This window comes from Engystomops pustulosus, chromosome 6 (assembly GCF_040894005.1).
Source record: "Engystomops pustulosus chromosome 6, aEngPut4.maternal, whole genome shotgun sequence".
In the NCBI taxonomy this organism is placed as follows: Eukaryota; Metazoa; Chordata; class Amphibia; order Anura; family Leptodactylidae; genus Engystomops; species Engystomops pustulosus.
In genome coordinates this window covers 67698159-67719792 of record NC_092416.1, presented here as the reverse complement: position 1 = coordinate 67719792, position 21634 = coordinate 67698159, and the positions used below count along the sequence as shown (strand labels likewise).

Genomic DNA, 21634 nt, shown 5'->3' with positions numbered 1-21634 from the left:
GCCTCGAAGAATTGAGGCAGTTCTGAAGGCAAAAGGGGGTCCAACCCATTACTAGCATGGTGTACCTAATAAAGTGGCCGGTAATGGTATGTCGGATATACTTCCCCTATAGGCCGTCAATGGGCATGCGGCATATTCTGCCCCCCCCCCCCCCGACAATGAATTATTACATATTCTGCCCCCCCCATGAATTATTACATATTCTGCCCCCCACAATGAATTATTACATATTCTGCCCCCCCCCAGTGAATTATTACATATTCTGTTCCCTACAATGAATTATTACATATTTTGCCCCCCCAATGAATTATTACATATTCTGTTCCCTAAATTAATTATTACATATTTTGCCCCCCCACAATTAATTATTACATATTCTGCCCACCCACAATGAATTATTACATTTTCTGCCCCCCCCCCCCAATTGATTTGAAAAAATCCAGTACTCACCTCTAGCAGTGGGTCCCACATCTTCTATCTTCTTCTTGCCGCATCCGGACAGGAAGTGGTGCGAGGCCACGTGATGACGTCATCACACGGCCGTGCATCCCAGTTCATGGAGCGATATGCGCCTGGGTGGTTTTCCGGCCGCATCGAGCACTATTCAGTGGCGGGCAGGAGCTTCCTGTCTGGACGGTATGTGCCCCCTGCATATTAAGATACTGCTGGAGCATGTGATGAGAACCTGAGGCTACATATATACTGGGCGGCAAGTTCTGTGGCTACCTATATACTTAGGCATATACAGGGTTATATATATATATATATATATATATATATATACTCAGGGTGCTCTGCTATCTAAATTTATGGGGATTTGCTGGTGTTAAATATGAATTAACGAGGGGGAAGTTTATGGTAATTTATATAATATATTTAAGGGTTGCAGTGTATTATCTGAATATGCAGGGGGCACAATGTAGAGCCCATGCACCGCCATCTTTTTGAAGCCACTGGTAACTGTTTGCTGCAAAATGCAGCCCTCCCCATGCACCCGCTCTCGAATTGTTACGTACTATTACGTCACATGGCGGGAACTGGTTGAAAAAGGCTTTTCAATACCCGTAGTTGAGGCAGAATTCCAAAGAGCCCTCGATCTGACACAAGCTGAGTGCCTGAAACCCTCTGCTAAAACAGAATAGAGTTCCGAAACCTCTCATAACTGTCCAGTTTTCATCACTAGTTACAACAATAACCATCAGACTTTTACCAACATCCTGAAAAAACACTGTCCACTACTTCTGAGCACTTCTGAATACTTTCTCAATAAGGATTTATCAAAACATCCCAAAATTATATATAGAAGATCCCAAACACTAAAAGGTCTGCTGGTCCCAACCAAATTATGCTTGAAAAAAAGTACAATGAAACAAATTTCTTTCAATGCGCCCATATAAACTACAAATGCTGTTCCAACTACTGATATTGAAAGAAATCTTTCTCCGGTAACCAAACAGGAGAAGAATTTAGTATCCACCAATTTATGAATTGCTCCTCAACATATTTCATCTATTTATTGGAATATAGTTGTGGCCTACAATATGTAGGCTGCACCTATCTTAGCCTGCGGACATGCTTTCTGTTTGATTCTAGGTTATTGTGCACTAAGGATCAGAAATTGAAGATAACACTGCAAGTGTATATCTTATGTTTAGCATCACATGTTCTCAGGACTGACTCGTGATGTGACAGGTGTTCTTAAGAAACACAAGCAGCAGATAGATTCTAGAGGGAGAGGGAGTCATTCCACCAGAGATACGAGATTTGGCAATGGATTCCACTGCCCGTAAACTTTATAATGTACATGGCTTCGATTCCAGACAACATTTAGAATATTACTTTTCAGATAAAGCTGAAATGATCTTTGCGGAAGATTCTTTGATATTTCCAATGAAGACTCTTACAGAAACTTTCTCATTGGGTATGTATTTTTTGTTTAATATTGTCTTTAATTTTATTCTTTTGTAAAAGAAGAATTGTTTCCGACAAGTGAATTGTGACATGTGTGTAATATGGATCTATGGATCTGTTACGAGGATCTGTATGATAATTCAGTATACATATACATGAACTGTATTAGCATGCGGTTATTTCATTTACACTATATAAAAACTTATCTGTTTTTGTCCTATAGAAATAATATGAATAATTGTATTTACTGATTAAACACTGATGCAATATAGATGAATCCATATTCTCATATTGACTTTAACCCCTTAACGACCTGACCTTTTTTTGTTTTTGCATTTCCATTTTTCACTCCCCACCATCAAAAATCTATAACATTTTTTATTTTTACAAGAGCTCTGTCATGGCTTGTTTTCTGCGTAAGAAATTGCACTTGATAGTGGCGGTATTTAATATTCCATGCCGTATACTGGGAAGCAGAAAAAAAATCCAAATGCAGTGAAAGTGGTGAAAAACCGCATTTGTACTATTTCTTGAGGGCTTGGATTTTATGACTTTCACTGTGTGCCCCAAATGACATGTCTATTTTATTCTTTAGGTCAGTGCGATCACGAGGATAAAAAAATTCAAAAGGTTTTTTGTTTTCAAATCTCAATAAAAATAAAAAATAAATAAAGACATTTTTGGATTTTGCCATCTTGTGGCACTAATAAATTTTACAAACTTTGGTGTACAGAGCTGTGGGTGGTTGTAATTTTTTTGCGACTTTTGATGATGTTTTCAATGCTTCTATTTTTAGGACTGTATGGACTTTTGATCACTTTTTATTGAATTGTTTCTAAAAAATTTTAACTTCAGGCACTATTTTCAGTTACGGGGTTAGACACAATAAAAAAGTTAATCTATTTTAATAGATCAGGCGTTTTTGGGATGCGGTGATACCTAATATGTTTATGATTTTTAATGTTTATTTATATTTGAATGACTTCTAGAGAAAAGGGGGTGATTTGAATTTTTAGGTTTTTTTAACCCCCCTAGGGTTCTTTAACCCCTTATTTTACAATCTTACTCAGTTTTATTGCTGTTTTAGATCCTATCACTCAGTAATGGTCAGTGTAAAATTCCAGAGTGTGGGTGGGGACTCTCTAAGCAGTCACTTCATGATTCCTCTGTGCTATGAGATGCTGTTATAACATCCCTACCATGGCCTAGCCTTTCTTTGGGTGGCTGGAGTGAATTGGGGCCCAGAATACCCGGAGTGGCTGGCTTATATGGCCTTGGGCACACTATAGTCACGGTGCTTGGTATTGAGAACGGAGGACGGGCCTACAGCCTGGCAGGTCTCCAGCAGATGGTGTGTGTAAGAAAAGTGAAGGGAGAGGCTGATGTAATGAGTTTCTCCTTGGGGTAATGCCTGAAGTGTATATTGAGATCCCTGGATGATGAAGGATGGGGAGCCCATGATGGTGAACAGCCTGATCCAGGGATCATGCAGAGGCATGTTGTGCAAATCTTGCAGTTCTTTATTTGAACATCAACAGCAGGCAACAGTCTAACATTAACAATAGGCTGGGAAGCTGGTAGGAGATAGCTGTTCCTGCAGGAAGAGTTTCTCATAGCCGGGTAGTAACTTCATGCTGGGCTGCTAAAGATAAAGCCGAGTCCGGACAGTGGACCTCTGCTCTAGCTTAGTTTCCTGACTAGCTACAGGTGTCAGGCAGCTGGCCTGAGATACCTCTTCCTCCTGGTAGTGTGACACTGACTTCAGAAGCACAGGCATGTGCTGCACTCTCCTCTGCTCCTTGAATACTCTAACCAAAACCATGTGCTACTTGCTCACCAGGGTTTTTTATACTTCACAGGTTGGAGCACTCTTCAATAAGCTTCCACCTTGCTTTACAATAAGACAAAGGATATCATTGGTTAAGAACAAGAAACATCTTAACTCTTGCTCTCCCAGGCAGTGGTTTTCAGCTGCAATTACAAAGCTTACCTGGGCAGTAGCTTCTGAGTGAGTTGAGCAGGCTCCTACCTAGGCTATGCATTGGCATTGTATTGTGTGCTGACAATGTGCTTAGATTATCAGGGTTTCTCTACACTTTCATTTAACTTCAGAACATTCTACTAGTATATGACTCTGCTACATCTCAGCTATAACACACACAGAGTGGAATATGTGTATTTTCCGCTACAGGTTTTTGATCCAATCAGACTCCAAAATAGTCAATTTTACCTCCAATTTTTCTAAGCCACAAGAGATAAAAGATGAAACAACCCTCCCAAAATGTATAAACTATTTCTCCCGGATGTAGACTTTCCCCACATGTGAATATAAAATTTTGTATGAGTATGCAGCAGAAGGAAAGAGGGATGTTTGTCTTTTAGAAGCCAAATTTGGAAGAAATCTTTTACATATGTCAGGATGCATTTGGAAAACCCTAGTGTTACCAAAACAGGAGAATCCCAATAAATGACACAATTTTGAAAAGTACATCCCTTGGAGAATTTAGTAAGCTCTAAAATGAGCAGTTTCTCTTAGATGTGTAAGCCACAAGGGATAAAATTTTATATGGGTGCACAGTAGAGGGAAAGAGTAATGTTTAACTCTTAGAAGCCAGAAATCCTTTACATGCGTCAGGATGCATTAGGAGAGACCTAGTGGTATAAAACAGGGTACAACCTAAAAAGTGACCCCAATTTTGGAAAGTACACCCCTTGGAGAATTTAGTATGGTGTAGTTAGCATTTTGAACACAGAGGTGGTTTTCCAAATATGATGTGCAATAGATGCCCAAGATGGAAATTGCAATTAATTCTGAAAAGTTCGTTGTGTCCATTATGTGATGTCCAGTTTGTGCCCCTATGAAATGTCATTTCTCTGATTGGGAAGCCATGTTGCCTGACGTGAGAAAGATCCAACATGAAGTCCTAAACACTAGCTAAAAAATACAACAGGGCTCTGAATGATAAAGCCCATGTGTATTTGAGCAGAACTAGGAGAATTACAAAGGATGTGCTAATAATTTCAGAGGCTTAAAGGGGAAATAGAAAACCTAAAAAAAATAAAACCAAGTGACCCTATTTAGCAAAATACACCCCGCAAGGAAATAATCAAGGGGTATAGTGAGCAATTTGTTAAAAGTTGTTACAATAATTCCCTTTACTGTAATGAATTCACAACAAAAGTGTTATTACTCAAGAGTTGTATGGTATATCTTGAAGCACTCCTTTATGCAGAGGCCAGGTTTGTCAGGGCAAGTCACACAGTGGTAAATAGTGTCCTTCCTAATCCCCCTTTTTAGAACAGCATATTTTCCTTGCTTTAGAAGCAATCTGGGGTATTCCAACGGGAAAATGTTGCCCTGGCACAACACGGGGGGACATCTAATCCAGAGGTACTGGGGCCCTGGTCTTTCTTGCCAATTATTAGTGCCTTAATCATCACCTCTTAAAAATGGAGGAATGATACGGCATGACCTGCACATTGGAACAGTATGTAAGAGTTTTACAGTGCCATCTGTACAATGTACACGGCCAGCTTTTTAATCCATTTCCTTGTTTTCCATAGGGCCCTGTGGTACTCTTGCAAAGCTTGTACAATTTGATTCCGTACCTTGCCTTCTTGCTGGACAGGTACTGGTGGAATTTTAACCTGCCTATGAAATGTACAAGTGACTCGTCTACACAGATGTTTTGTAAAGGGGTGTATGCCTCGACAAACTTTGTGCAAAACGGTCGAGGATTGGCCTAATTTAATTTAATTTTATATAGACGGTCAAAAGATAGGTTGTTTTGAGGAGGGCATTGTGCATTATTGTTATGCAAAAATTTTAGAATTGCCTCAAAGCTTGGCTGTGTCATTACAGTGCAGTAAATTGGAGTACTGTAGAAAACATCAGTACTCCAATACTACCTAATCTCTGTTTTTTTAACAATACCCATGTGCGGCACAAGACCCCATATCATCTCTACTGCATCTACAGGGGTCAACTAGAGAATGATGATGTGGGGTTTTGTGCAAAAAATTGTTTAGCATATAAATTTGTCTGTGACACCATGAGATTTATGAGGTCCTCAGAGAAAAAAGTATTTAAAAAAGTCTATTTCAGTGAGGCAATCAGTCTCAAAATGAATTCCTGAGCTGCCCACAAACTCAGCAGTTTGGGGCATAATTTTCAGGGGGTAGGGTCCATAAAGAATCATTTGCGGGTGGAGGAACATGTGCAGCTGTAATCCTGTGGCACCTTCTTGAGGCCCCCTCATCACCAGAGGAGAAGGAAAAATAAAGGAATGGAGCATCCTCCTCTTCAGAATCAGTCTCAGCAAGGAAGGCATAAGTCTCCTTTGCTGAAAAAGATCTTTGCGATGAATTGGACATTTTTATTGGGGTGGGGGGTGTTGTGTATAAATGTTGTGCTTTAACATGTGTAAACTTTATTTAAGAGAGTGTGCATGTTGTGCTTCAACATGTTTGGGGGGGATAAAAGAATAAACCGTAACCACTAATACTTTTACTGCAGGAAAAAAAATTACAACAAAAAATGAGCAAATGCTGATCAGTAAAATGCTAATGATCAGTGCTCAGCTGTTGCAACACACATACAAGATGGGTTAAAAAACCACCAAGGAAAGCAACAAAAAAGGAGCAAATATTGATCAGTCATGCCCTCTAATGATTGGTTCTGTCCTAGACAGCACAAAGCATCATCCTGTGTTAATACCTGGATGCCCTCTGGTGATGTATATTGCTGCTATTGGCTAGTTGCATCAATAGCAGCGATTCTAGATGGGGGTTGGGGTGGGGGAGGGTGTTATACGCAAAACCCCTCTGTACCACAATGCAATCTGGTGACTGACTGCTGAGAAGCCTCAAAGATGTTACTCTCTTTCAGTCAGATAGGCAGAGATTTCTAAATATTAACAATTGCCCTTTATAGAGCACTTAGGTAAATGTAAGAGGCTGCTGTGATTAGGGACTGGTGGGAATTGGAAATGATTACCCTTCATAGGGCACTGTGAAGAACTGCATTAGGCTCCTGCTACAGTGCTGGCACAATGTTGATATATTTTGCTGTTCCAGCATCATACAGTAATATCTTAAAGGCAAAATCTCAGTATAGTTGGCAGTACCAGCATCATACAGCAATATCTTAAAGGATCCATGTTAGCACTATTTGTACCTCCAATGGGAAAAACATGGTCCTTCTTCTCACTGCCCAGATAAGCTTTCCTCTTTGCGAGGTGTCTCCCCCACCTTCACATTCCCATGTTTCATATTGGAACCAGTGCAGCAAGGCACAAAACTTCCTAATTAAGGTAAAGTCATTGGTGGTGAAGTGCTGTTGGTCACTACTATGTCTCAATCTGGTGTTCTGGAGCTGGAACTAAACTTTTGCCTGCTACTGTTACACAACATTTCCAGCATATCTAAAGTTACATTCCTCCAAGTTGGTAAATCACATATGAAGTGTTGGGTGGGTAGGTCAAAGTTTCTCTGCAATGCAGATATGTGAAAAGCAGCAGATTGTGAGTGGTGAAAATGCACACACACACATCATGCAACTACGCAGGTTTGTGTGGTTGACCAGGATCCATTGCTCCAGTGGAATGGGAACAAAGTTTTTTGTAAATAGTTCATATATTTGTAAATAGTTCTATATTCTGTACACTTTTTTAGTAAGTTTCTGTTTTTGTGAATAGTTTCCGTAGATCCAGGGAGTTATTCTAGGTGTTGGGAGGAATTTTTCTCACAACTTTGGGTTTTTGTCCAGACAGATGAGTTTTAGCAATGCCTGCTGCCATGGTGGTAGAGGCTTAGACAACTGAAGCAGTAGATGGAGCCTCAGTTTTACATGTTTTTTTCGGTTTGTCATCCACTGAAGCTCATGTTTTGTTTGCCATGGGCCTGATCAGATTATAGTTTGCTTGAGGAACTGACAGCATGGCATGGAAATGGCATATGATTTGTCTGCTAAAAAGTTGCTTAAAAATTCCCCACAAAGGAGATCCTTTGAGGCAAGTAGCAGTAGCAAGCCACACTGTGTCTATGGGCTATGCTCCTTTTCAAGCTTCTGCATCGTCTGCTGTCTACCTAGGGCTTTGTGACCACCACCATGTCAGTAATTGCAGAAAGCAGCAGAATTCCACTTTGGTTTCATCTTCATCATGGTATAAAGCAGTGATTTTCAACCTTTTTTGAGCCGCGGCACACTTTTTATACTTAGAAAATCCTGGGGCACACCACCAACCAAAATAGCACAAAATGACACTAAAACAGTCATAAAAGGCCTCCCTTTACTAATAAAAAACCCCTAGCGGCCTCCCTTTACTAATTAAGAGCCCCTAGCGGCCTCCCTTTACTAATTAAGAGCCCCTAGCGGCCTCCCTTTTCTAATTAAGAGCCCCTAGCGGCCTCCCTTTACTAATTAAGAGCCCCTAGCAGCCTCCCTTTACTAATTAAGAGCCCCTAGCGGCCTCCCTTTACTAATTAAGAGCCCCTAGCGGCCTCCCTTTACTAATTAAGAGCCCCTAGCGGCCTCCCTTTACTAATTAAGAGCCCCTAGCGGCCTCCCTTTACTAATTACAAGGCCCTAGAGGCCTCCCTTTACTAATTAAAAGGCCCTAGAGGCCCCCCTTTACTAATTAAAAGGCCCTAGAGGCCCCCCTTTACTAATAAAAAGCCCCAGCCTCCCTTTACTAATAAAATAAAAGACCCTAGCTGCCTTCCCTATACAAATAATAATAATAATTATATCCTTACCCTTGATGTCTTCTTCCGCGTACCTTCACTCCTAATGGCGATCCGCCCACCTTCTGTAGCTCCTGCACCGCACGCCTCGGGTCACGTGACATGGGCTGCGCGGTGCAGGAGGTACAGAAGATGGGCGGATCACCGACGCGGGGCTTGTAGGTAAGTATGGGGGCCGAAACACAGGGGCGCGGCGGCAGCGCTACACAGGGGCACCATAGTTCAGGGAACTTTCCCCGCGGCACACTCAACCATGAGTCGCGGCACACTAGTGTGCCGTGGCACACAGGCTGAAAATCACTGGTATAAGGTCCGCTGTCCACATCCTCCAACAGAAGCTGTTGGGCATGTGAGAACTCTGCCTGCAACTAGGGAAGAGGCATGTGGATGGCCCATGGATTCCCAGTAAGGAGAGATATCAGAGAATTAGGGAAAGCTCCACGACCTGTGGCTGAGACACTCTTGCTGCTTTGAACGGGGTGAGGTGCAGTAGGTTTAAGACAATCCAATGCAACTTTAGGGACACTTTGGGATTTAATTGACCAATGCCTTAACTTTGCCTTGCTTTTCCATTCTGAAAATAAACACTTTATAATTCACACTGCCAGGGAATATAATTTTCCAATTATATAGTGTTTTATGGTCAATAAACATTTATTGCAAAGTACAAGACAAATTACACAGGACTGAAAACTTGGACAGTCCAAAAATACCAACAATAGTATAGCATTATGACAATTATACAATGATATAATAAGGTAACTTACAATTCTAATCTCTGTGCCTAATAAGGCATATCGTTACGTAAATTGAAACAATTAAGCTGCATCAATTAGGTCAAAGTCAGAATGAAAACGCATTTAAACTAACTAAGAAAACACTACATATATCCATCTTCATCCACACAATCATACATGCAACATTGGGAACTACATACATCAAGTTTAGAATAGACAATAAGGGGAAGCAGAAGTATAGAGGAAGTCCTCTAGAGAGCGTGAATGGTCCAAGCACCTAGGGCACCACCCCAGAGGAGACCCATGCCACAAGGGCAGGTGAGTCCCTAAAGGCCATCCAGGAGGACCATATGGAAGAGAACATTGCTACTCTGCCCTCATCAATCGCCTTGAGCTCTTCCATCCTTTGGATGTAAGTCAGAGCAGCCACCCAGTCACTTCTCGATGGTGTTGTAGTCAACCTCCAATGCCTTGGAATAATCTGGCGCGTCGCGACCAGAAAGTGCCTCAGCAAACCCTTTTTAATTTTTGTAATAGGGCCAGGTAAGGCGGAAAGGAGAGCCTGTTCCGGGGCTAAGGCCAGGTTAGATTTAGTTAAGGCATTGTACAGATTATTAACATCGCGCCAAAGGAGAGCGATTAGAGGACAACTCCACCAAATGTGCAACATTGTGCCCGTTTCAGTTTCACATCGCCAGCATTGGTCCGAGACCTGTGGATAGATTTGCTTTAGCCTAGCCGGGGTTCTGTACCAGCGGGAAAGAATTTTGAAGTTAAGTTCCTGCAATCTACATGATGAGGAGAGGACATGTGTCAGCGTATATACTGTATCCCACTGTTCCAACGTCAGTTCTTTACCCACATCTGTTTCCCAGGCTCTAGCATAATATGGTCTTGCGTCACCAGTCTCCTTTGCCAAGAAGATGCCATATAGGAGCGAAATGGTATGGGTGAGTGTGCTTTTGGTAAGGCAGAGTTCTTCAAACGTTGTAAGAGTAGCTGTTAGTGTAGCGGTTGGTGCTAATGAGGAAACAAAATTTCTCAGTTGAAGATATTTAAGCCAGTGACCCGGGCGGGTTCCTGCACTAATGTCGGCCAATGGACGGATCCCATCCTCGGACACCACATCCCTAATTCTAGGTAGGGCATCTTGACCCAAACCCAAAAAGGAATTAGACTGGACCCCTGGCTCAAACTGGGGGTTTCCCAGGAGAGGAGTCATAGGACCAGGGACAGAAACTATTCCCCGTCTAAGCGCAAACTTCCTCCAGATTCGCACCAATCTTTTTATCATGAAAGAGAGCGGGAGAGACTGAAGTGCGACAGACTGAGGGAGCCAGAAGAAGCCCAGCGCATGAGGAGAAGAAAGAACTAGTTCTAACCTGACCCAAATTTTTCTTTCTTTATGGTGGAAAAGGTCCAGTATACATGCCCCTATAGCTGCTCTATGATAAGTGACAAAGTCCGGTAGTCCCGCCCGCCCAAACGTTTAGGTCTTGTTAAGAGACTCCTCCGCATGCGAGGAGGAGAGTCCCGCCATATGAATTGGCGCGATAACTTGTGGAGAGTCACAAAAAAGGAGCCTGGGATGTCTATGGGTATCGTCTGAAACAGGTATAGCAACCGCGGGAGAATATCCATTTTTAGGACATTCATTCTTCCAAACCATGACAGTGCCAAACCCTTCCATTTACTTAAGTCAGTAATGATGGATTTCAGTAGCGGTTCGTAGTTTAGAGCATATAGGCTACCTAAATCTGAGGAGATTTGCACCCCCAGATATTTAATGGATGTGCTAGCCAATTTAAAGGGAAAATTCAAGGTCAAATGCTCTATTTCTGCCTGCGAGAGGGAAATATTTAACAATTCTGATTTCTGTAAATTGACTTTAAAGTTACTCAATTTACTGAATGTGTCAAATTCCTTCAGTATTGAGGGGAGAGAGATTTGAGGATTGGTCACATACAACAGTAAGTCGTCAGCAAAAAGAGACATCTTGTCCAACCTGAAGTCCCCTGATGTTAGGGTTGTTCCTCAATGCCATGGCCAGAGACTCCATTACCAATATGTACAGGAAGGGGGATAAGGGACACCCCTGTCTAGTCCCATTTGAGATTGGGAACGGCAGGGACAATGACCCATTCACTTTTACTCTTGCTGAAGACCCATGATATAGTGCCCGAATTTTCTCCCTCATCCGGGGGCCTAGACCAATGGAATTTAGGGTAGCTTCTAGAAACCCCCAATGAACCCAGTCGAACGCTTTTTCAGCGTCTATGGAAAGCAAGCACATAGATGTGCCAGAGGATTTTGCCCTTTCAATTAAGGAGATTGTTTTGATAGTATTGTCCCTGGCCTCCCTCCCCGGAACAAAACCAACCTGTTCCTGATGTATCAGGGAGGGAAGATATGGTTGGAGTCGTATGGCCAATAGCTTAGAGTATATTTTAGTGTCCACATTCAGTAAGGAAATTGGTCTAAAATTACCGCAGTGTGTGTGGTCTCTCCCTGGCTTAGGAATGACAGTAATGTAAGCCTGTAACGCCTGGTCTGGAAAGGGGCACTCCTCTGAGACCGAATTAAATGCTTTAGTTAAAAAGGGAAGCAGCTCGGTTTTGCAGGACTTGTAAAACCTGGCTGTGAAACCATCTGGGCCCGGGCTCTTACCCGTCTTAAGATTTTTAATGATAAGTGCCACTTCCTCTTCCGAGAAATTATTCTCCAAGCTCTCCGCTTCCGTGACCGGGATTTTTGGTAGTGGATTTGTTTCCAGGTACTCTTCAATAGATAGTGTACTTGAAGAGGAGGTCTCAGACCCAGAGTCTTTTATGTTATACAGGGTGGAGTAAAATTTGGAAAATTCATCTAGAATCTGATATTCCTTGTGGACCAATCCCTTAGTTGGCGAGTTTATGGAGAAAATGTGTGTGGTCGGGGTGCGGGGGTGTATTGCTTTCGCTAACCAGGCTCCACACTTGTCCCCATATTCGAAAAAGTTCTTGTGCATGCGTTCCCTAGCGCACCTGTATTTCTGGTCTAGAATGGTAAGAATTTCCTGCCGCAACAAGGATATTTCCACCTTCAAAGTCTCTGAGGGAGTAGATTTATTAATACATTCCTTATCCGCCAGGGCACGCAGCGTTGTTCTAAGTTTGTAAGCCCTCTCCTGCTTCAATCTGGACCCATGAGACATAAAAATGGCTCGTATTTTGTGTTTAGCCGCCTCCCAAGCAAGTATGGGGGGAGTAGTGCCCGAGGTGACTTCCTCCACTGCGCTCCGGATAGCTGACTTAACCTCCCCCTCACATAAGGGATCATCCAATAGATGATCATTGAGGCGCCATGAACCCCTTCGCACTGGACACGGTGACCCCTCCAGAGAACCAAAGATAGGGGCATGATCAGACCATACAAAAGTGTCTATTGAACATCTGGGGAGCATATCAAGTAACCTGTGAGAAAAGAATATATGGTCAAGTCTATGGTAAGTGTTGTGGGCTAGGGAGTGATAGCTATATTCTCTAGCAGAGGGATGTAAAGTGCGCCACATGTCCACCAGGTGCAAGGCACGAAGCTCCGTTTTTAGTCTGCGTCGTTTGGCAAAGGAGACAGATGACCTACCCGTAGTTGTGTCCAGGTCTGCATTCATCACCATATTGAAGTCTCCGCCCAGAATTATGTCTGAACCATCCGCGAAGTCCGCCAGCAAGCGTAGCAATGTCACGCCAAAGGACGCCTGGTCAGAGTTGGGAAAATATGCATTAGCGATGGTGAAAAGAAAGCCCTGTACCTTGATTTTCAAAAACATATATCTGCCCGCAGGGTCAAATTTGGAGTCAATCAGTGTAAATTGCAGGGACTTGTGGAATGCCACTGATACCCCCCCAGCTTTCCGTTCAGGATGCGGGCAATGATACCACTTAGAGTACCAATTTGTTGGGCAGGTAGGCACCGCACTCGCCACAAAATGTGTTTCTTGAAAGAGAGCAATTAGAATTTTCTGTTTGTTAAGGCGATACAAAATTTGGCCTCTCTTTGCCTGCGCATTGAGTCCCCTAACATTAAAGGAGCAGAAGGATAACCTCAAGTTATTCATAATGATATCGTTCAATACAAAAGGAAACAGAAAAGGAAGCTGGAGAAATAAAGAGAGGAAGATAAGGAAGAAAGTGGGGACCAATAGACAACACTCACTCAACAAGCACTCCGAGACAAAACACAAAAACGGGGTTTGGACAAAGAACAAGACAGTACAAAATACAGATGAACAATTAACCGAGTCGGGATACAATATAACTACGCGTGTATAGTCAAGTATACACGCAAACCCCTGGGAGAAATGTCCAGCTAAGAAGGAAAGACAAAATCTGTATACCCCCTATAATAGCTGTTTCTGACGTAGCAAAATGTATAAAATGTGAACATATCCAGCACATATATGCATTTGGACCCATTAAGGAACTGATTTAAACAAACTAATCAACCCTCCTCTGACTATAATGTGGTGAGCAGGAAATCGTAGAAAAAACATCACATATCTCAAAGCCTCCGATCAGATGACCAAACAGGAGAGCCATCACTATAAGGAAAACACGTCAAACAGTTACTGGTTATCTTGGGGGCGGAGAACTCTCTGCTGCTGCGGAGCCGGGCGCGGAGGGGCAGCGCGACCTCTCTGTCCCCCTCGTCCACCTTGACGAGGGGGTCTCGCTGGAAGCCGAGCTGGGTGTGCGTCACCTCTTAAGCCTTCCGGAATTGGAAGCCTCGGCCATTCCGTAATGGCAGGAGCAGGAAACCCTAGGGCAGCGGATAGACCCGGAACGTCTACTGGATGTTGCAAAGTGTATCTCCTTTCTGCATGTCGGATATGTAAACGAAATGGGAACCCCCATGAGTATGGAATGTTTCTTCTTCTCAATTCCTCCAGAAATGGCTTGAGGGCTTTACGTTTAAGTAAGGTGAGGCGGGATAAATCTGGTAGCAGCTGTAAGCGCGTACCTTTAAAAACAACCTCTCCAGCTTCTCTGGCTTTGGCCATAATAGCGTCCTTGATCTGATATTTGTGGACCCTGCAGATGACATCCCTCGGTGGATCTTGAGCCGCAGGCTTAGCTTGTAGGGAACGGTGTGCTCTGTCTAATTCCAGACGTGTTGCCGCCGGGACTTCCAAAAGGGAGTTGAAAATTTGCTGTAGAGTATTATGCAAGTTGGAGTTGTCCACTGTTTCAGGTAAACCCCGCACTCTAATATTATTACGACGCCCTCTGTTCTCTGTGTCGTCTAGCTGATCTGCTAGAAATTGGAGCTGAAAAGAATGGGTAGCTAACATAGTCTCGTGAGCATCTACACGATTGATAAGGGTAGAAGTACTGTCTTCCACAGTTGAGACTCTGGCAGCCACTCTATGAACATCTTCTCGCACCACCCCTAATTCTGCAGCGTATGACTGCTCCAGCCTGGCCATGTAACTTTCCATGTCCTCCCTAGTAGGGATAGATCGAAGATGTGCGCGGAGGGCTCATAATTCTGCTAAGGCCCCCAATTCTTGTGTCAGCATTGCTGGAGGGTAGTCTTGTGTTAGGATTATTTGCGGCCGCTCTGATGAGAGGGAAGAGCTGTCCGAGTACGGAGACATCGCAAGACTTGCTCCCCCAGTGTCCTGGGGCCCACTAGGTGGGACAGAGGGAGATGGGATTAGAGCTGCTGGAGAGCCCCTGGTTGGTGTTGTGGGCCATTCCCCTTCCTGCGAGGACCACAAGGCTGGGGAGCATATGTTCTCATGTGGGTCTGCCCACTGCTTAGATGTGTGTGGCCCTGTTGTGGCATTGGAAGCCCCACTCTCATGCTGCCTCATGGTGCCTGTAGTGCTCCCCCTATGAATTTGTGTCTTGTGTGCACAGGGGACAGATGAGTGTTCCCCACACTCACAACAGGGGAGGAAGCTCTGCCCCCGGGCCCCCACATCCTGGGCCAATGGTGCCGCTATCTGGGCTCCGGGCTCAGTATCAGAGGCAGCACCCACCTCTGTCACCTCCAGCAGCTGGCATGAATCTGCTCCCTGCTGAGTTGTGGTGCTGATGCCGGGCTCCTCCGGCGGGCCCGCCGACAGCGGGATCGCAGGACCTGTCAGCAGGTCATCGGGGGATTGCCTCCTTCCTCCGACTCTCACTTCTTCTTTGCCTGCCACCCTGGCGGCATTCTTCTTGAATTCGTCTGCGCTGTCCCGCGGCGCCCCGCTCCCCGGAGACAGAGCGCGGGGACCAAGATGGGCCGCCATCTTGGAGGCTCCCTCCGGTGAGTCACTCTTCGCCCCTGCCAGCGCACGGTGTCGGGGCTGTTCGGGGGGTCCGGCTCTTTCCCTCCCCCTGCCGGCCGGCGTCTGCTGAGCCTCCATATGGCCTTCTCGGGATGTCGGCGAGCGTGTGGTCCCGGCCGTTGAGGACCTGACCACCATTTCAGGACCTCGTGGTGCGGCCGCCGGCGCTGTCACAGGGGTGAGGAACTTCCCGATCCCCTTCGTGTTCGTCCTCGTTAGGGGAGTGCTGGAGACCTTGGGGTCCACACGTTTCTTGGGTCCCATTTTAGAAAGATTTGGGTGCTGGATTTCGGTGGTACACAGCTAATCTCAGGGATAGAGCAGGAGCTAGCAAAAGATGCGTCTAGTCTCCGCCATAGCTAGGCCACGCCCCCTCCAATTATATAGTGTTTTAAAGTGTACCTGTCACCAGGAGTATCTTTAGCAGGGACAGGTTTCAATACCCTATGCAAGTAGGAATAGGGTAGGGTAGTAGGAATAGGCTTCTGTAACCTGTCTTTAGAGAAAATGAGGTCCCCGGTGAAAGGTTCCCTTTAAATGTTTCAATATTTTCTACAGGTCATATTAAAGGAGATATCTTGATAGACCTCAGCCTTGGTTCCATGATTCATCATCTGTATGCAGCCTGTGAGTTTTTCAAACACATGATAGTCCTGAAGGTCAATGATAGATGCATCCTGGAGCTGAAGAGATGGGTGGACACACGTACAGGAGCATTTCACTGGGGACATGCTGCACAACTTCATGCAGACATAAAAGGAAGCAGGTAAAATATTTGGCCTAATATTAGAGGAAACCCATTGTTATTAAGTTTGTAGCTATTGTAAAATAGTTAAAATACACAAATAGAATATGTTTAGGAGGCTTATTGTTGAAGTCAGTAGCAAACTATATATTGTCCGGGATAGTAAATAGCTTAACAAAATAGAAATAAAAATATTTTTTCTGTCACAGCCTGTCTCAGTCCCCGTCACAGCCTGTCTTTCAGTCATTTCCTGTCACAGCCAGCCAGTCAGTCAGTCAGTCAGTTCCTGTCACAGCCTGTCAGTCACTAAGTTCCTGTCACAGACTGTCAGTCAGTCAGTTCCTGTAACAGCCTGTCAGTTGGTCAGTTCCGGTCACAGCCTGTCATTCAATAAGTTCCTGTTACAGCCTGTCAGTCACTAAGTTCCTGTCACAGCCTGTCAGTCAGTTCCTGTAACAGCCTTTCAGTCAGTTCCTGTAACAGCCTGTCAGTCAGTCATTTCCTATCACAGCCTGTCAGTCAGTCAGTAAGTTCTTGTCACAGCCTGTCAGTCAGTCAGTAAGTTCTTGTCACAGCCTGTCAGTCAGTCAGTTCCTGTCACAGCCTGTCAGTCAGTCAGTTCCTGTCACAGCCTGTCAGTCAGTCTGTTCCTGTCACATCCTGTCAGTCAGTCAGTTCCTGTCACATCCTGTCAGTCAGTCAGTTACTGTCACATCCTGTCAGTCAGTCAGTTCCTGTCACATCCTGTCAGTCAGTCAGTTCCTGTCACATCCTGTGAGTCAGTCAGTTCCTGTCACATCCTGTCAGTCAGTCAGTTCCTGTCACATCCTGTCAGTCAGTCAGTTCCTGTCACATCCTGTCAGTCAGTCAGTTCCTGTCACATCCTGTCAGTCAGTCAGTTCCAGTCACAGCCTGTCTGTCAGTCCCCTATCACATATTGGGGCAAATTTACTTACCCGGTCCATTCGCGTTCCAGCGGCGGCTTCTCCGCTCTGGATTCGGGTCCGGCCGGGATTTAATAAGGTAGTTCTTCCGCCGTCCACCAGGTGGCGCTGCTGCGCTGAAAGTAAACTCATCGCGCCGGAATGCACCGAGCTGGACCAGGTGAAGGTAAGCGGTCCTTATGCGACACATTTTCGGTTTTTAAATGCGGCGGTTTTTCCGAATACGTCGGGTTTTCGTTCGGCCACGCCCCCCGATTTCTGTCGCGCGCATGCCAGCGCCGATGCGCCACAATCCGATCGCGTGCGCCAAAATCCCGGGGCAATTTAAGTACAAGCGGCGCAAAACGGAAATATTCGGGTAACACGTCGGGAAAACGCGAATCGGGCCCTTAATAAATGACCCCCATTGTCTCCTTTCTTCAGCATGCCCCCTCCCATGTTTCCCCTTTCCTTAAGCTGCTCCCACTGCTTCTAATGTCCCAGCTGTAAAAAAAATACTTACCTTCCTCATTCTTCTCTTCCTTCACTTCTCTTCTGCATTAATGCTTGGTTCTATTGTCGGCAGACACGATGTGATGACATGATGATGCTCGCCGTCAATAGAGCAGTGTATTAACATGAAAGTTAAGTAAAAGAAGAGAAGACTACGAACCGGCGGTTGAGGAACACTGCTTTAGCGGACATACACACATATATATACATACACTCAGCTTTATATATTCTAGAGCAGTGATGGCTAACCTATGGCACTGGTGCCAGAGGTGGCACTCAGAGCCCTTTCTGTGGGCACTCAGGCCATCACCAGAGATGACTCCAGGTATACTCCTGCAGTCCCAGACAGCCCAGGACTTGCTGTGCACAGAGCTATATTAAAGTGACAGCTGTACCTGGGACTATTTTCTGCATTATTGGTGTCCTCAGGTGCTGGTATCAATGAAAACTGTGACAGAGAAGGGAGTATAAATCACAAATTAAATTTCTGTTTTGGCACTTTGCGATAAATAAGCGGGTCTTTGTTGTAGTTTGGGCACTCAGTCTCTAAAAGGTTTGCCATCACTGTTCTAGAGGGTTCAACATTATGATGATTATTTTTGAGTCAATCCATGCATAATAAAAGCCAACAATCCAAAGCTATGTGAAGATGCTGAGCTTTCATTCTAGTGGAATAATAACTTTCCTTATTTTTTCTATTTAAATTAGTGACCAGTTAGAAGATAAAGAAGGAAAAGTGAGATCAGCACTGCAACATGTTATGAAATGTGACCTGGAGAAAGAAAATATGACAGAACCATTGGTCCTACCGCTGGCAGATTGTGTCATTAGTTTTTTGCTCCTTGAAAATATCAGCAAAGACCAAGATGATTATATCAGATATATCAGGAAGTTCTCAAGGTTGTTGAAACCTGGAGGACACCTCATATTAATTGGGGTTACTAATACAACTTATTATACAGTTGGGGGAGACAAGTACCTTTCTTTCAGCTATGATGAAAATTATATCAGGAATGTTCTGGTTGGAGAAGGCTTTATAATCGATTCCTCTAAGGTTAAAAAGAGAACAGTTGTGAGTGACCTCACTGACTATAAGACAGTCATATTCTTTACAGCTCACAAAATAACCAGGACAGAGTAGAAACTTAAAGGTAATTTGTCAACTGCATCAATTGGCCTGAACTGATCACAAGGCAACATCTATCTTACACAGATCTTCTACCACTATACCTCAAGTGGTTTTGTTGTGGAGCCATATGCTTTCTGTGAGCATGTTACTGCTGAATCCCCCACAGGGTTCAGTAGTGACTTTCCCAGGAATTAAATGTGAGGACAGTGAGTGGTCAAATGCATCCATCTAAAGATAGTGTTTGGCTGCACATCAATTTCAATGTAGTTATAGTAGTACAGTAAAGAACAGACTGGTACATCACATTCAAACCTATTGCTGTAACAAACCTTTTCGCTACTCATAACCAATACAGAGGACATTAGAGCAGTTATTTTATGTATAAAGCATTTGGGATAGGGTATAAAGTGTACTATTACCTTCAGCAGAATGTCCTTGCATGTATGTCTCAGCTTGTCTCCCACTCAGTTACTCTCTCTATAATTATCTTTGTTTAGTTATTAGTTTTTAAAGGTCTATCTTGGGAAACAAGACAGATTTTGCTTAGAAATCAGATTAAACGAGAAGTTAAAAATGTTGCCATCTTTTCTCTGCTCTAAGTAAAAGCTGTAGCAAGCTTCTGGTTTAATATTACATCAACGTAAAAAAAAATTGAACAAGTCCATAGAAGTCTGAGGACAAAGAATGGCCTACATACATTGTTGTTCATCATATATGGCTGTCATATATGGCTGTTCACCAGGTCACATGGGTGCCAGCCCACCGTATTTTTTTGCACATAGGGACAGTTATCGGTGGCATATGGGTTACATACAGTTGACACAAAGGGGTTATTTATCATTATATGGCTCTTTGGGACAGTTATATGTCTATTTTTGTAACTCCGCTGCCCATCAGATTCATGAAAGTGGCTTTGGCCCTTTAATTATTGTTCTTATGATCTACTTTCATTCTGGGATTTTATTTATTTATTTATTTTTTTCAATAAAGTCACTACTTAACTTTGCGGTCCAGTTCATCCCAAACCATCTCGATTGGGTTCAGGTCTGGTGACTGTGGAGGCCAGGTCATCTGGTGTAGCACCCCATCACTTTCCTTCTTGGTGAAATAGCCCTTACACAGCCTTGCGGTGTGTTCAGAGTCATTGTCCTGTTGAAAAATAAATGATGGTCCAACTACACGCAAACTGGATGGAATAGCATGCTGCTGCAAGATGCTGTGGTAACCATGCTGGTTCAGTATGCCTTCAATTTTAATTAATCCCCAACAAAGCACCTCAACACTATCACATCACCTCCTCCTCCATGCTTCACGGTGGGAACCAGTCATGTAGAGTCCATTTGTTCACCTTTTCTGCATCGCACAAAGACATGGTAGTTGGTACCAAAGATGTCAAATTTGGACTCATCAGACCAAAGCAAAGATTTCCATTAGTCTAATGTCCATTCCTTGTGTTCTTTAGCCCAAACAAATCTCTTCTGCCTGTTCCCTGTCCTTAGCAGTGGTTTCCTAGCAGCACTTTACCATGAAGGCTGCTGCACACAGTCTCCTCTTAACAGTTGTTGTAGAGATGTGTCTGCTGCTAGAACTCTGTGTGGCAGTGACCTGGTCTCTAATCTGAGCTGCTGTTAACCTTTGATTTCTGAGGCTGGTGACTCGGATGAACTTATCCTCTGCAGCAGAGGTGACTCTTGGTCATCCTTACCTTGGGCTGTCCTCATGTGATACAGTTTCTTTGTAGCACTTAATGGTTTTGCCAATGCACTTGGGGATACTTTCAAAGTTTTCCCAATTTTTCAGACTGACTGACCTTCATGTCTTAAAGTAATGACGGGTACTCGTTTTTTCTTTACTTAGCTGTGTATCCACCTGACTTCTGCACAATACAACTGATGGTCCCAAACCCATTTATAAGGCACGACACCCCACTTATAAAACCTGACAGGGCACCTGTGATGTGAAAACCTCTTCTGGTGACCACCTCTTGAAGCTCATCAACTGAATGCCAGGAGTGTGCAAAGCAGTAAACACTCCAGTGCATCAAGCAAAATGTAACTTTTAATATACCAAATATAAAAAAGTCAGAGGGTGTGGCCTGATGCCAAGCTAGGATGATGTGTGCCGCGGAGCTCCTGGAATCCGACACCCTATCTCCCTTCCCAGGCAGCCATCCTACATCTGTACACCTTCCAGCCAGGATCATAGCCGTCCGACACCGCGGCTGCCTGTCGGTGCGGTGAAGACCACCCGGGGGAGGGAAAACCCCCCCTCCGTACAGAATGTGCCGCCGATCCACGCTGCCGGAAGGATCGCAGCTGTAATCCAGCCGGCCCTGCACCCTGCCGGAGGCTCCATATTCTGGAACTCCCCTGCGCTGCCTGAGACCTAGGCGTGCAGGGTTAACCCTCCCATTGCCGGACTTGGCAGCCAGGACTAAGATAGGGAAGTAATTCCCCTGCTGCTGCCAACCTCTTCCTTGCGGACACCAAGCTGTTCAGCTCAGCAGGCACTGAGCCCTCCATACTTAGAGTGATCCCCTATTCCTAGGTTCAGTTTTATATTAACCCTTGCAGTGCCGCTGCATTCTCCACATGGGCCCGTACTCTATCTCTGCTA

General features: G+C 44.3%; 1 protein-coding gene across 1 annotated transcript; it reads left to right on the top strand.

Annotated features, from left to right (window-relative positions):
• The first annotated feature begins 1674 nt into the window (after nt 1–1674).
• LOC140065766 (nicotinamide N-methyltransferase-like) lies at nt 1675–19968 on the top strand. Its single transcript, XM_072113336.1, has 3 exons — nt 1675–1921; nt 16267–16474; nt 18598–19968. The coding sequence occupies exons 1-3, from the start codon at nt 1771–1773 to the stop codon at nt 19028–19030; spliced, it is 792 nt and encodes a 263-aa protein (XP_071969437.1). The 5' UTR covers nt 1675–1770; the 3' UTR covers nt 19031–19968.
• The last annotated feature ends 1666 nt before the right edge of the window (nt 19969–21634 follow it).